Source organism: Perca flavescens, chromosome 2, assembly GCF_004354835.1.
Source record: "Perca flavescens isolate YP-PL-M2 chromosome 2, PFLA_1.0, whole genome shotgun sequence".
In the NCBI taxonomy this organism is placed as follows: Eukaryota; Metazoa; Chordata; class Actinopteri; order Perciformes; family Percidae; genus Perca; species Perca flavescens.
Window position 1 is genome coordinate 13,992,667 of NC_041332.1, and position 12,555 is coordinate 14,005,221.

The window sequence follows — 12,555 nt, forward strand, 5'->3', positions numbered from 1 at the left end:
GAAAGAATGATTGACACCGTTATTAGCCATTCAGTGGTCGTTTTGGACGACCACATTTGATTGACATTACTTTGGACCAATGCTGACACACTTTTGGATTGCTAGAGTAGGCGGGATTTCCTAGTGAATTTAGTATTGCGGCCTCTCTCTGCTGAAGGGCACTTGTCTCATTCTGTTTGCACAGGGGTCGAGTATTAAAGGTAAGTTATAACACATTTACAAACAAATAAGCCCGTTCCCTTTGGTTTTAAGAATGCTGAGTAACGTTCGTATCCATATGGTCTTTAAACGTCTGTGTGACAATGTAATATTTAGCTAGCGGTCTGAAAATTAAACAAACTGACGTTAGCAGGCTAACCGAGGAAGCTAACGTTAACCCTGATATTAACGTTACTGTGTGTGTGTGCTAGCCAACAAGCTAACTTAATGCAGTTACTGACCGATGAAAGTTGTTTTTGTGTGCGGCGGGTCAAAATTAAGTTTACTAACGTTAACGTGCCTTAGTTTTCACACACTCCTTCCTGTCAAGTTGTCAACACCATGCATTAACTAAGGTCCATGCTGTGTGATTAATACAGCTCAAAGGTCATTTTAGTTGTTGTAGGATTTTTTTCATTATCAAATTAATGTCCTGATTATTTCTTGGTTATCATAGTGCCCAAGGTGACGTCTTCAAATGTCCTACTTTGTCCCAAAGCTATTTGAATTGCTATTATAGAAGATGGTAAAATTACTTGACAGAATCTTAATTCGCTTAAAGTGTAATTATCAACATTTTCTGTCAGTCAATTTATCGTTTCAGACTACCAGATTATAATCAATCAATCACCTCTATTCTCCTTGTTACAGGACCATTAACAATCCATCATGGGAGGACACGACGCCGGAACCCAGCATCAGTTCACTGGATTCGCAAAGTACTTCAACGCATACACAATCACAGGAAGGAGGAATGTGAGTTTTTTGCAACTTTGCACTTTAATTAAGATTTGCATACTCTCTCTCGCTCTATGAATTTCTCATCATGCCTCCTTTTTTTCTTTAGTGTGTTTTGGCCACATATGCCAGCATATTAGCCATTGGCCTTTTCTTCAAATTGAAGCCCAAGAAACAGGCTGCTGTCACAGAAAAGTGATCATGTAAGTGTAATAAAGCCTCTTCATCCTATTAGTTTCCAAATCCGCTGTATTTTAGGAAAGTATTGCTCCATTCAATTAACTGCAAGCCCCTATTGTCTCCTTACAGGTGTCTATTTTGACCATCATTTATAACAGCTGGGAGTGGAGAAAGCAGCTGGACATGCTTGTAATAAAATGAGTGTTTGTGTTCCCTATGTTAACAATAAAGAAAATGTATGCCCAAAACGTAGAAAATGTGTGTTTTATTTACACCAGTATAAAAGACTAAGATACGGAAATGTCAGCCCCGTGTTGAACAAGCTGTAATCATGGCAGTGATTTAAAAAAACAGTGCTCAATCAACAATGGCACTTGGCATGGCGAGGGGATATCTGCAGTAGATCAGCTTCATTTATGGCCAGAACAGAAGTCTGCTAATTTAAGTTGTATCTTCATTCACAGCCAGTCTCTTGGCAGAGGTGATGTTGACAATACAGTTTTTTTTTTTTTTCTTCCCAACTGCACCACAAACCTCTTCAGTCACCTGTGGATCTTGGGGACCAGACGTTTGCTTAATTTTAAACTTCTATAGATTATTTTCTCATAATTCAATGTCTTATGGATTGTAGGCCCCAGTGGCCAGCAGCAGGTTCCTGCGGGTGAAGTGAAGGTGTATAACAGGTGTAGATTTAGACACGTATGTGCCCAGCAGAAGCTCCTGGGAGTTATCTTGTAGATGGACGTGTCCTGTAGCTGCTGTGAAATCATCGGTCTCTAAATCATCAAAAGCTTTCGTGGCATCCCACAGACGAACCGTGTTGTCCATTGAGCCTAGAATAACAACAACAATGAACATTGTCACTGCAAGGGTAATGTAGTTATAATTGCAGAAAGTCCACTCAAATCTTCATTTGAATACATTGAAGCCAATAGATGCATAAAGACTGCAGGGGTATCATCTTTTTAAAAGCTCCATTCTCTAAATTAGATTTTACGTTCAACAAATGTGGCTGCAAATGCATTCAGTTTAACTGTATGTTAATAAATATTCAACTGATGTCAAATTAAGAGATGTAGGTCACCCACCGGAGGCAAGGATCTCTCCGTCTCTGCTGAACCGGAGCGAGTAGATGGTATCTGTGTGGCCTTTAAGCTCTCCAATCATCAGCCCATGGCCAATGTCCCACAGAAGAACTCTGCCATCAGTGGCTCCTGAAGCCAAGAACTTCCCATTGGGAGAAAAGGCCAGCGCGTGGATAGGACCCTGGAAGAAAGAGTTAAAAGACTGCCTCAGTAGTGGTCTCTGCAGTCAATTCTGCTAGCTGTGCTGCAGTATGAATCTGTGAACCTTAAGCATATTTCACTCTGTGGGTGTAAAGAAAAATTCTCTGAACAGAAATTATAGATGTGTTGCTCCAAGCAAATGGTGTACACAGTTTATTTAATGTTAAATTGGCTAGGTTAGGGCGCCCGGATAGCTCAGTTGGTAGAGTAGGCGCCCATATATAGCGGTTTACTCGACCAACGGGCCTGGGTTTGACTCCGACCTGTGGCCCTGTGCTGCATGTCATTCCCCCTCTCATTTCTTCATCTGTCCTGTCAATGAAGGCCTAACAATGCCAAAAAATAATCTTACAAAAAAAAGGTTATTTTTAATTTATTTACAACCTAGTTTTAATGTATAATAGGAATCACATCACAATATTTGTTGGATGTGTGTGAAGTGTCAAACTAAACTAACTGATTCCCAACTATGCAGATACCAAACTAAATATAAAACGAACGACATTTTCTAAAATATGACATAATTTTGTTAATTGTTAGACAACAGATTTGGCTATATCATGACATAGCCCTAATGCTGAACGGGAAAGCACAGATCAGGGCTCTGCTATGGTGACTTGTCTGACCTTGTGACCGGTGAAGATGCGGACGCAGTTTCCGTTCAGGACATCCCAGAGCCGGATGGTGCGATCAGAAGACCCTGTGGCCACATAATTAGAGTTGGGGTGGAAGCGGGTGCAAGTGACATCAGCTAGGTGACCAGAAAACATCCGCAGAGGCTGGTAGTGATCTGTAGCCCACAGACTGTTACAGAGAAAGCACAACATAGGACCATGACGGACATCTGTAGGTGCTGCTGTGTATCGACAGTGTGTTTTCCTCTGTTACAGTTTCTTACCGGGCAACTCGGTCATGTCCCCCGGAGACAAAATAGTACCCATGGGGGGAAAAGTGGGTGTCCCACACTGGGTAGTTGTGGCCTTTGTAGCCCACCAGACAAGTAAATGTTTGGAGACTCCATAGCCTGACTGTACCATCTTCAGAACTTGACAACAAGTAGTTTCTTAAAAGCAAAACGATGTGTTATGTTTAGATACACATAAAAAAGGGGTAGTCAGGGGTCTCTTCACTACGTGCCTGTTTTTAATACTCTTGATCTCTACTTCTCATAATTAATATTTTTTTAAGTCCCTATACAGTGGTGCTCATAAGTTTATGAACCCATGCTAAAGTTGACTAAAAAGAGGAATAAAAAAAATCATCTTTTGGAAACTGATCTTAATGCCTAATGCCTTAATTAAAAAATTTGGAAAAATCCAACCTTTAAGGACACCAACTTATGTACTTATGTTACACCAGGGGTGTAACATAAGTACACCCCTATGTTAAATTCCCATAGATTGGCATGGGGTACTTTCCATAAAATCATCTCTCAATGTAAATCAAACCAGCTATTAGGCTAACTGAAATAAAACCATGTCAATCTCTAGGTATGGTGAAAGGTATGTGATGATGTGGGTCTATTTTAATTCCAAAAGCCAAGGGAACTTTATCAGGATGCATAGTATCCTGGATCCATGAATTAACTGGCCTTTAAAAATAAAAATCTGCCTGCCTCTGTGGGAATTTAACATAAGAGTGTAATTACTTATGCCCCCTGTATTTTAAGGAAGAACATTTATTTATTTACGATACATTTTTCATTCACCAAGAAAACTGGTGTCCTTAAAGGTTGGATTTTTCCTAATTTTTTTAATTTAGGCATTAGGCATTAAGATCAGTTTCCAAAAGATGATTTTTTTATTCTTCTTTTTAGTCAACTTTAGCATGGGTTCATAAACTTATGAGCACCACTGTAAAAGGTTTTAACTGTTAACGTGAGTGCACAGGCTGACAATAATAATGTAAGCTGTCAAAAATGAACAGTGAAATGATTTATACCTGTCTGGGCTGAAGCTGATGCCATACACCGGGCCACTGTGTCCATAGAGGATCTTTGACTCACTGGCCGTCTTCTCATCCATGATCCTCTCCAGCACATCGTCTGACTCTTTGTCGATCAGATTCAAGTCTTGAGAGAGAGAAGAGGGGGAAAAAATTACTTGTGTTATGAGGTCAAAATATGCGGTGGTCACGGTCATTCATCAGTGGTCACAGTCATGCACCGTACCTGCTGCAGATTTGACCTTGCGGAGCTTTTTCGGTGTGACACTCCACACCCGTACTGTGGAGTCAGCGAAGCCTCCCGCGATCAGGCTGGAGTCATCGGTGAAGTCCACTGCAGTCAGACCCTGCGGGGCAAAAGGTGAGAAAAATGTGAAATGATTCTCCTGTCGTTGACAATTAACTGTCCACTCGCTACCACTTGCTTGGTTATTATGGGCTATTACCTGGTAAGCATTGAGAAAAGTGTAGAAGCAGATGGAGGGCAGGTTATCTGGTCCCAGGCGGATCCTCTTGGTGGCCTCCTTCATGTACATGATCTTGTCCAGCTTGTCTGAATCCTTCAGTTCTGGAAGAGGTATCCTGAATAACCAAAAAAACTAACAGTTTCAAACTGAGCTTGCAAGTTAATAAGAAAATATGTGTGTGTGTGTGTGTGTGTGTGTGTGTGTGTGTGTGTGTGTGTGTGTATATATATATATATATATATATATATATATATATATCTTTTAAACATTGAAATATGTAGAGACTTGGGCGTTTTACAAGTATTGCACTATTAACTGTCTTGTACTGTGTATGAATAAGTAATTTCCTTCAAATTAAAAGTTTGAATTAATGCGATCATTTTCCGACTGAAATGTCTCCGATCACAGCATCTAACTTCTAATGAATCATACTGTTCTGGCCGTACAACGTTAGGTGATGGAGACCAGCAGGACTTGCTTAGACAGAGCTATAGACCAGTGTATCAAAAATATCTACCTAGTTTGTGAAGGTGCATTAGGATCCTGCTTCTTGCTCTTGGAGCCCATGCTGTCCTTTTTGGGTTTCTTCTTCTTGGGTTTACCCTCCTCATTCTCTGCTTCCTCGTCCTCATCATCAAGAGGCAACTCAATTTCTGGTTCCTTCAGCAATCCATAGTAAACCTGATTGAATGATAATAAAACAAGAACGCGTCACAGTTGTTAAAAAAAAGCACGGGTAGACAAAGAAAACAAAGATGTCCTTATATACGTGCGCCGGTGTATAAATCCAACCTTAGCTTTGTTGGCCTCCCGCTTGCCCTCTCCTGCCAAGCTGCCGGACATGGCATCAATCTGGCCCTTGCTGCGTGGCATGCCATCAAAGATGTCAATGTAGAGGTGCTCTTGTATGATATTCCAGATCTGGTTGTTCTGACGCTCCTGCAGGTGCCTCTTCAGCAGCTGGTAAGAGTCACGGGAGATACGCAGGACGAACTTGCTGGTGCGGAAGTCCATCAGGGTCTCGTTGCCTCTCATGTGCTCCCTCTTGGACAGGCTGGACAAAATACGCAAGTCGTCTTCGTAGTAACACTCTTGATCGCCACTGAACCTGAGATGGAGAGTAACAAAAAAAGGTAGGGTTTCTCAACTGTGCAGGATTTAATGCTACCCAAAACCAAATCAAGTTAACTGTTTATAGTTGGAAGGACATACATCATGTCAAGGAAACTCACTTTTCGAAGAACGCCTTGGCCTCACTTTCGTGATTGTTGTACACCAGTTCCAGATACATGTGCACAAACAGCGGGTAGAAGAGCTGTGACAGCTCTGCTCGGTGACAGTCCAAAACCGATTCTATGAACTTCTTCAGGCCGCTGTAGTAAACCTGGTACAGCGGAGGGTCTCCCTGCTGGTTGTAAGCTGACAGCACCACGTTGACATCTGGCTGATCCTCCCCAGCAGCTGTTACAGAAGAAGTCTGAGTGAGATGTGCACTCTATAGGTTAACGGCTAACTGCAGCTTATTGTATTAGTCTTAGTTTTTCTTTTAAAGATTACCTTAACTGGTATTTAGGTGAAGAACATAAATAAAATGGCTTTATAACACAACTTTTAAACTTGACAGATGACATGATGACAACTAAGGCAACTCCATGACAACTGAAAAAACTCCAACTGTTGAAAAAGTATTCTGTCAGACTTTTTGTGACACTGTCATGTCTATAAAGCGCAATTTGTTTTTTTACTTTATTTGTGGTTACACTTAAACTAAAGTGTATATTGGTACTTGCATATAACTATAACTATACTTGCACTATTTCATATAAATGGGAAATAGTTAACTGTATTGCTTAACTTGAAAAAAAACTCTGTCATCGTTAAAGCCAAATGAAACTTTGTGAAAACATTAGAAACTGTACACTCAATGACCAGAAACATAAATAAAACACTTGTACAATATAATGCAAACCAAGCATCCCTTAAATGCATACAACCTTTGTGGAACTTTTTTTAAAACCTTAACTGAGCCTCGGAGAGAGGATTTGGATCGACATAATGAAGATTGTGTATTTCTGGGTCATTGAGAGCACGATTGTAGTAACTCTATAGTCGTAAACGTGATAGTTATCCACGGATGAAATACTTTTAAGTCGTAGGGGATGTTATATCAACAGGAAACGCAATAGCGTTTCACACAGTAAAACGACGGCAGTAGCCAAGTTCTATATCGGACCTTTAGTTGGCGCCTGAGCTACAGCCGAGGATGAGATGGTGACCCGGCTGAGAAGAGAGCTCGCATCCCCGCCTTCTTTGTCCCCACTGCCCGCAGCACCCGCCGAGCCTGCACCGGAGGAATCACCCCCCTTCAGTTCCAGTGAATCCTCCGGTAGTCCCGCTTCACGACGCAAAATTTCGACGGACTCGGTCAGTTTGTTCTTCCTGAGGAATTGCAGGACTGCCAGCAGCGTCTGCTGGTCCTCCGGGGCTCCAGCCGCAGATTTATTAATTCCAGCCGAAGCACTGGAGCTGGGGGACGTAGAGAGCACTCTTCCGTCGTTTGCATTATTATTTCCGAAGCCATCGTTTGATGGTTCTGTTTTTATGTCTTTTTCTTCGTTCGTGTCGGCCAGACCACCTTGTACGGCCGCCATTTTAAAAATGAAATGCGCATGTGCGAGGTTTAAAAACGGAAAACACGATCTGTGTAAAATCAGGTCACTTGATTGGTGCTTATTGATGCAGCGTCATCCTGTGTAGAGCAGAAGTCCCGCCTCTCGTCACCAGCAGCAGTAACTCAATGGAATTTGGTGGTTTATGAGTAAATTGCGACATAAAAAAATAAATGTTGTGACAAATAAATTGTGACATCCATTAGCCTGGTTGACACCAGACCCTTCTCAGTTGAAACTGAGAGCAAATCTCAAATTTGCCGGAAGTTCGTCAGTGTTTACCCAAGCTAGACATCCATGGTAAATTGGACTAAATCCTAATTTATAACCCCAAAACAGGTTATATTTCTGCTCCAATAGTTTCTAAATATGCTTTTTGCATATGTACCATGCATAGCTATTGCACCTGTTGTCATTTCCATTCTATTGAAGCTTAGGTAAACTGTATGCATTTAAACAGTAATTATCATTTTCTTTCAGAAATGAAGAATTTCTATTTATACATAAGTTTGTGTGTGCACTTTAAAGTGAATTGCATATTTTATTTGTAATTAGAGATGTACCATTTTGTACCAGGTGGTGGCACTTTGGTCCCATGCAACCCCTGCCCAACCAAAGGATCCCTTGGACAAATGCAAAGAAAAACAGACCCACGAATAAAAAAGATGATTTAGATTATCAATTAATCTACTGATTATTTTCTTGATAAATCAAGTATTTGTTTTGTCAATTAAAGGTCAGCAAATTTACATCACATGTTCGTAGAGCCCATGGTGACACCTTCGTATGTGTTGGTTTGTCCAACCAATAGTCAAAAACTCAAAGATATTACATTTTCTATCATAGAAGAGTAAGAAAAACAGAAAAATATTCACACTTGAGAAATAGATCTGCTGTATTTCTAACCTGTCTGCTTGGTCATGCTTTTATGACAGTGCTTTTTCATGACATATCCTTATGTGCTTGACTGTCTAATAGGATTTTATAACAATCTTCCCGTTTGTTTGATATAGGCTACACACTACTGAAATAGAATTGTCTTAACACGTATTCAGTCCAGCTTTGCGTTTTATTAAGTTATTAATTTTATTATTCAACTTGTAGCAGTATAGAAACTGATACAAGTATGAGCAGTACTCACTTTGCATTTTGCTGAGGCTGGATTTCTGCATATATAGTACGGAATAACATACCTTCCCTCTCTGAACTCTCTGTCAGAGACACACTCATATACCGCTGACTGTGCATCTTTCAGATCAGCACAGTATCTGTTTTCATTTCTAGGAGACTGTCCGTAGAAAATCAGAACTCAGTAGGATTTTATTTTATTTTCAAATGAGTCATGTTCACTCACTGGCAGCATTTCTCATTTGTTTCAAATCTCTTCTGTACAGTATTTTTCTCCATATCTGTCTTGATTATAACACCTCATAGATTAATATCTGTACATCTGTGTTCTAACCTTTGACTAACTTATTTCTCGCAAGCTCAGATGCACTTATAGAAGCTTTTCTCTCCATGCCCTGGCTCATCCACACTGGATATCATAAGAGTGATAACTCAGCAGCAGGTTTATCGTGCAGACTAAGGACCATAGTGAGGGGTGGGACAACAGAAGGAGAAGGGATCACAGCAGAAGCAGCAGGGCGTTGTATAACATTGCGGTGGTGTAACTCCATGTGGAGGAGAGATGGGGGTGGGGTTGGTTGGTGGGTGTAGGAGATAAAACCCATATTACACATTAACATCAGCAGCTCAGGGCGTGGTCAACAGTGCAGGCTCATTGTAACATGTCTTTTTTTGGTGTCACTGAATGGCAATGACAATGTATGTGGTATAATACAATCAGCAATTTTACTATACATGCTTAATATAGCTTTTGTTGTATTCACCTTCTCTCTTACCTGACAAATATGCAGATGACCGAGGGCTGAAAACACGTGTCAGGCTAAAGGTTATTGATTTTAGATCTATAACTGTTCCCTTCAAATAGTAATTTACACAGAGTCTGCTGCACTGCATCAAATTATTGCAATGTCCAACTCCTGCGCCTCCATAAAGGTACCATTGATGTGTGCTTTTGTATTTGAATAGAATAACTTCACTGTTGTGTTGAAGTGCTTTTATTTTGAAATGATGGAATAATGAAAGAAAAATCACTCTCTTCTGGCTGCTTTAATGCTTCATGGCAGCCCTTCAGTGTTGACATTGAAATGAAAGAAAACTGAGAGATTACATGTGGCAGTAAACTGGTACTCAAGGATTGAATTGTTTCAGTGAGATAGATTACAAGATTTTGAGGTGGACAATTTATAAATTAACATATACTTCTACTCCACTATTGAAATATTGTACTTTTTTTTACTTCTACATTTATCTGATTGCTGTTAGCTTCATTTGCACACAAGCTCATAAAATGTGATGCATTTAGTGCCACCTGGGTCATCTGAACGTTATAATGCTGCTTACACAATAAAGCATAATTTTACACCTTTAAAGGGATCATTATTCATAGTAACTACTGTTATTACAATTTCCTGCTATGATATTTTCATAAATACTTTATACAGTATTCCTGCAATGTAATTTTGCTACTTTCTCCTGAGTACATTTGATTTCATCCACTTGTGTTAGATGTCAGTAAATGAAGTGGCTCTCTCCCCCTCTAATATTAAATGGTGAAATGAAATGTTATTACAGACAATTCAAACCCATAAACCTTGTGTGTGTGTGTGTGTGTGTGTGTGTGTGTGTGTGTGTGTGTGTGTGTGTGTGTGTGTGTGTGTGTGTGTGTGTGTGTGTGTGTGTGTGTGTGTGTGTGTGTGTTTGTGTGTGTGTGAAGAGGTGGAAGGCATCTCAGGAGCGCAGCACAGGATGTCTGTGCAGACTGCATGCAGATCCAAAAAAATGTATGTATGTATGTGTGTTCCCTGATATTCCATTTATGTAAAACTGCTCACATGCTGTTCACAATAGTAACAAAATGGCTGAGTTAGGTTGGGAAAGACACATATTCGGTTGGATTCTCCTTTCACACCTCAGTGATGGCTTTTCTCACTTTCTCTCGGTCTGTGCAGAAGCTGGAAGACTCTCCCACCAACCCCCCCTCTCTGTCTCTGTTAAGAGAGGGAGCAGGGTGTGGCATCACCCAGACAGCTCTGTAGCAGCAGACAAAAAGACCCTAAAAGAAAAACACACCAATAAAATAGTATGTCATCCAAACATTAGAAAATCACTGTAATGCATGTTTGAACATTAAACAATGTTCACCTCTATGTCGTTGTCATGTCAATTGTTGCCGTTCCTGTATGCTACTTGGTTTATTTACATGGTACTAACCAGTCTGGTGCTGATGACCACTAATATGCATCACTGATTTAAATGAAAAGGCTTTTGCTTTGTGGTTACAGTGTTAATGTGGTTACAGCGTTAATGCGCTTTATGGATGTCCCCTCAAGCTGTTGTGCTTATGTGCCAATAAAATTGTCCTCTGATGAGATTGGAGGAAAGGTTTTGGTATTGGTGGCATTAGCCCAACGAGAGTGGTGTAGTCCTGGGAGTACAGAGTGGGGCGTGGCAGGTTTCTAGCTGTCAGTGTTGTCTTTTTAATGCATGCACGTGTAGGGTAGGTTTTTCCCAGCTACAAGAAATGGTGCAGTTGAGCTGCATCTGATTACTTGAAATATATTCACCATCTCTGTAACAGAATGTCTTCTTTTGAAGGGCCTAACATTATAAGAATACTCTTATAAGATGACAACTACACCTCGAATGCCTTCTTATACATATTTACATACTGTATATATTTACCACTCAAATGATGCTTGTCTGGCTCGCTGTGTTTGTCCGTCCTCACTTTGTTATGACAGTGTTAAAAGAAAGCGTGCGTGTGAAGCAGAAAATCTGTGACACTTACTGTACCTACACATTTAAAGGACTTCTTACTTTTCAGAAACCACCACCTGTCTATCTTTCAGCAGTAAACGGTCAGGGAATGCTGCAAGATCCCTCACTGAGATGCACAAGTAAATAATTCATGAGGTGTGACTCTCAGAAGAGGTGGAAAATGCCCTAAGAGAAGCAAAAGGGGGAGGGAGAGAGTGAGGGAAAAGATGAAGGGAGAGAAAGGAGTGGAAGGAGGGTGGAAGGGAGGGAGGCGGCATGTTGGGTGGGATGGGATGGGGATTGGGCCAGGGAACAGGAGGGTTTGGGGCAGTGTACAGGGAGCGATAACAAGACAGAAAAGATGGTGCCTTAAAACTGGGATGATGTACGATTAATAGAGAGGCAAGGAGAGGAGCTCAAGTGAGATTGTGACTGGGAGAGGTGAGAGGCAGGTGTAAAGGCAGACGTGGAACCTGTAAATGATAAAGTGAAACAGCAAATGAAGAGTGCAACAGTAAAGCAGATTTATTTCAGTGATGTAAGAAGTAAGCAGGCAGGGAGAAGGAGAATAAGGATTTCTCTTCTAGCTGAAAGAATTGCATCTTCATCCAGTTTAATTACACTGAGGTGACCAAGTAAAGATCAGATTTAGCTTTAATTCGTAGGCTACCACTACCACAAGCAACAGGGCGTTAAACCTTTACCACACCTGAATCCAATTTCTTTTCACACCAGCAATCACAAACCTTAGTGTTCGTATTACTTACATGAGGTTAAGTTGCCAAGAAATTCCCGAAATCCATCGTTATGCTGCAATAACTCACTGAAAGCTCCCAGATCAAGTTATTTCTGGTTAGCTTCTATCCTGTCATTCCTTGTCTTGCAGAGGCTGCTTATTTTCTTTGGCCTGTGTGTGTGTGTCTGTGTGTGTGTGTGCATGCTCGATGGTGCACTAGTGTATGTGCGTGCATGAGTGCATCTTAGAGCTTTTTGCCCATCCAAGCGGAATAATGGGTGTGAAGGCAGAGCTGTGGCACTAAGGATCACAGTTTTGGGGGGATGAAATATGGGGAGCCTGCATTATTCAATGTTGACCTAAAAGGAGGGCTGGATCCCTCACGCAGTTGCCGGCTCTGCCGCACTCATGGATGGGCGGTGGCAGAAGCAACCTTGTTCAAATCCCCCCAG

The 12,555-nt window shown here is 41.0% G+C and overlaps 2 protein-coding genes and 1 long non-coding RNA gene across 3 annotated transcripts; 2 read left to right on the forward strand and 1 right to left on the reverse strand.

Annotated features, from left to right (window-relative positions):
* The first annotated feature begins 93 nt into the window (after positions 1–93).
* atp5md (ATP synthase membrane subunit k) lies at positions 94–1,364 on the forward strand. The gene is made up of 4 exons (XM_028592902.1): positions 94–200; positions 850–954; positions 1,046–1,139; positions 1,246–1,364. Exons 2-3 carry the CDS (start codon positions 868–870, stop codon positions 1,133–1,135), a joined length of 177 nt encoding a protein of 58 aa, XP_028448703.1. The 5' UTR covers positions 94–200; positions 850–867; the 3' UTR covers positions 1,136–1,139; positions 1,246–1,364.
* taf5 (TAF5 RNA polymerase II, TATA box binding protein (TBP)-associated factor) lies at positions 1,362–7,512 on the reverse strand. Its single transcript, XM_028592786.1, has 11 exons — positions 7,047–7,512; positions 6,046–6,274; positions 5,606–5,921; positions 5,331–5,494; positions 4,793–4,928; positions 4,573–4,693; positions 4,344–4,473; positions 3,301–3,465; positions 3,029–3,206; positions 2,205–2,382; positions 1,362–1,949 (listed from the first exon to the last, which is right to left on the reverse strand). Exons 1-11 carry the CDS (start codon positions 7,462–7,464, stop codon positions 1,735–1,737), a joined length of 2,250 nt encoding a protein of 749 aa, XP_028448587.1. The 5' UTR covers positions 7,465–7,512; the 3' UTR covers positions 1,362–1,734.
* Positions 6,702–10,577, forward strand: LOC114565076 (uncharacterized). The gene is made up of 3 exons (XR_003693878.1): positions 6,702–7,237; positions 10,325–10,391; positions 10,560–10,577. It is a non-coding gene; the product is annotated as an uncharacterized LOC114565076 (long non-coding RNA).
* Positions 10,578–12,555: the final 1,978 nt, after the last annotated feature.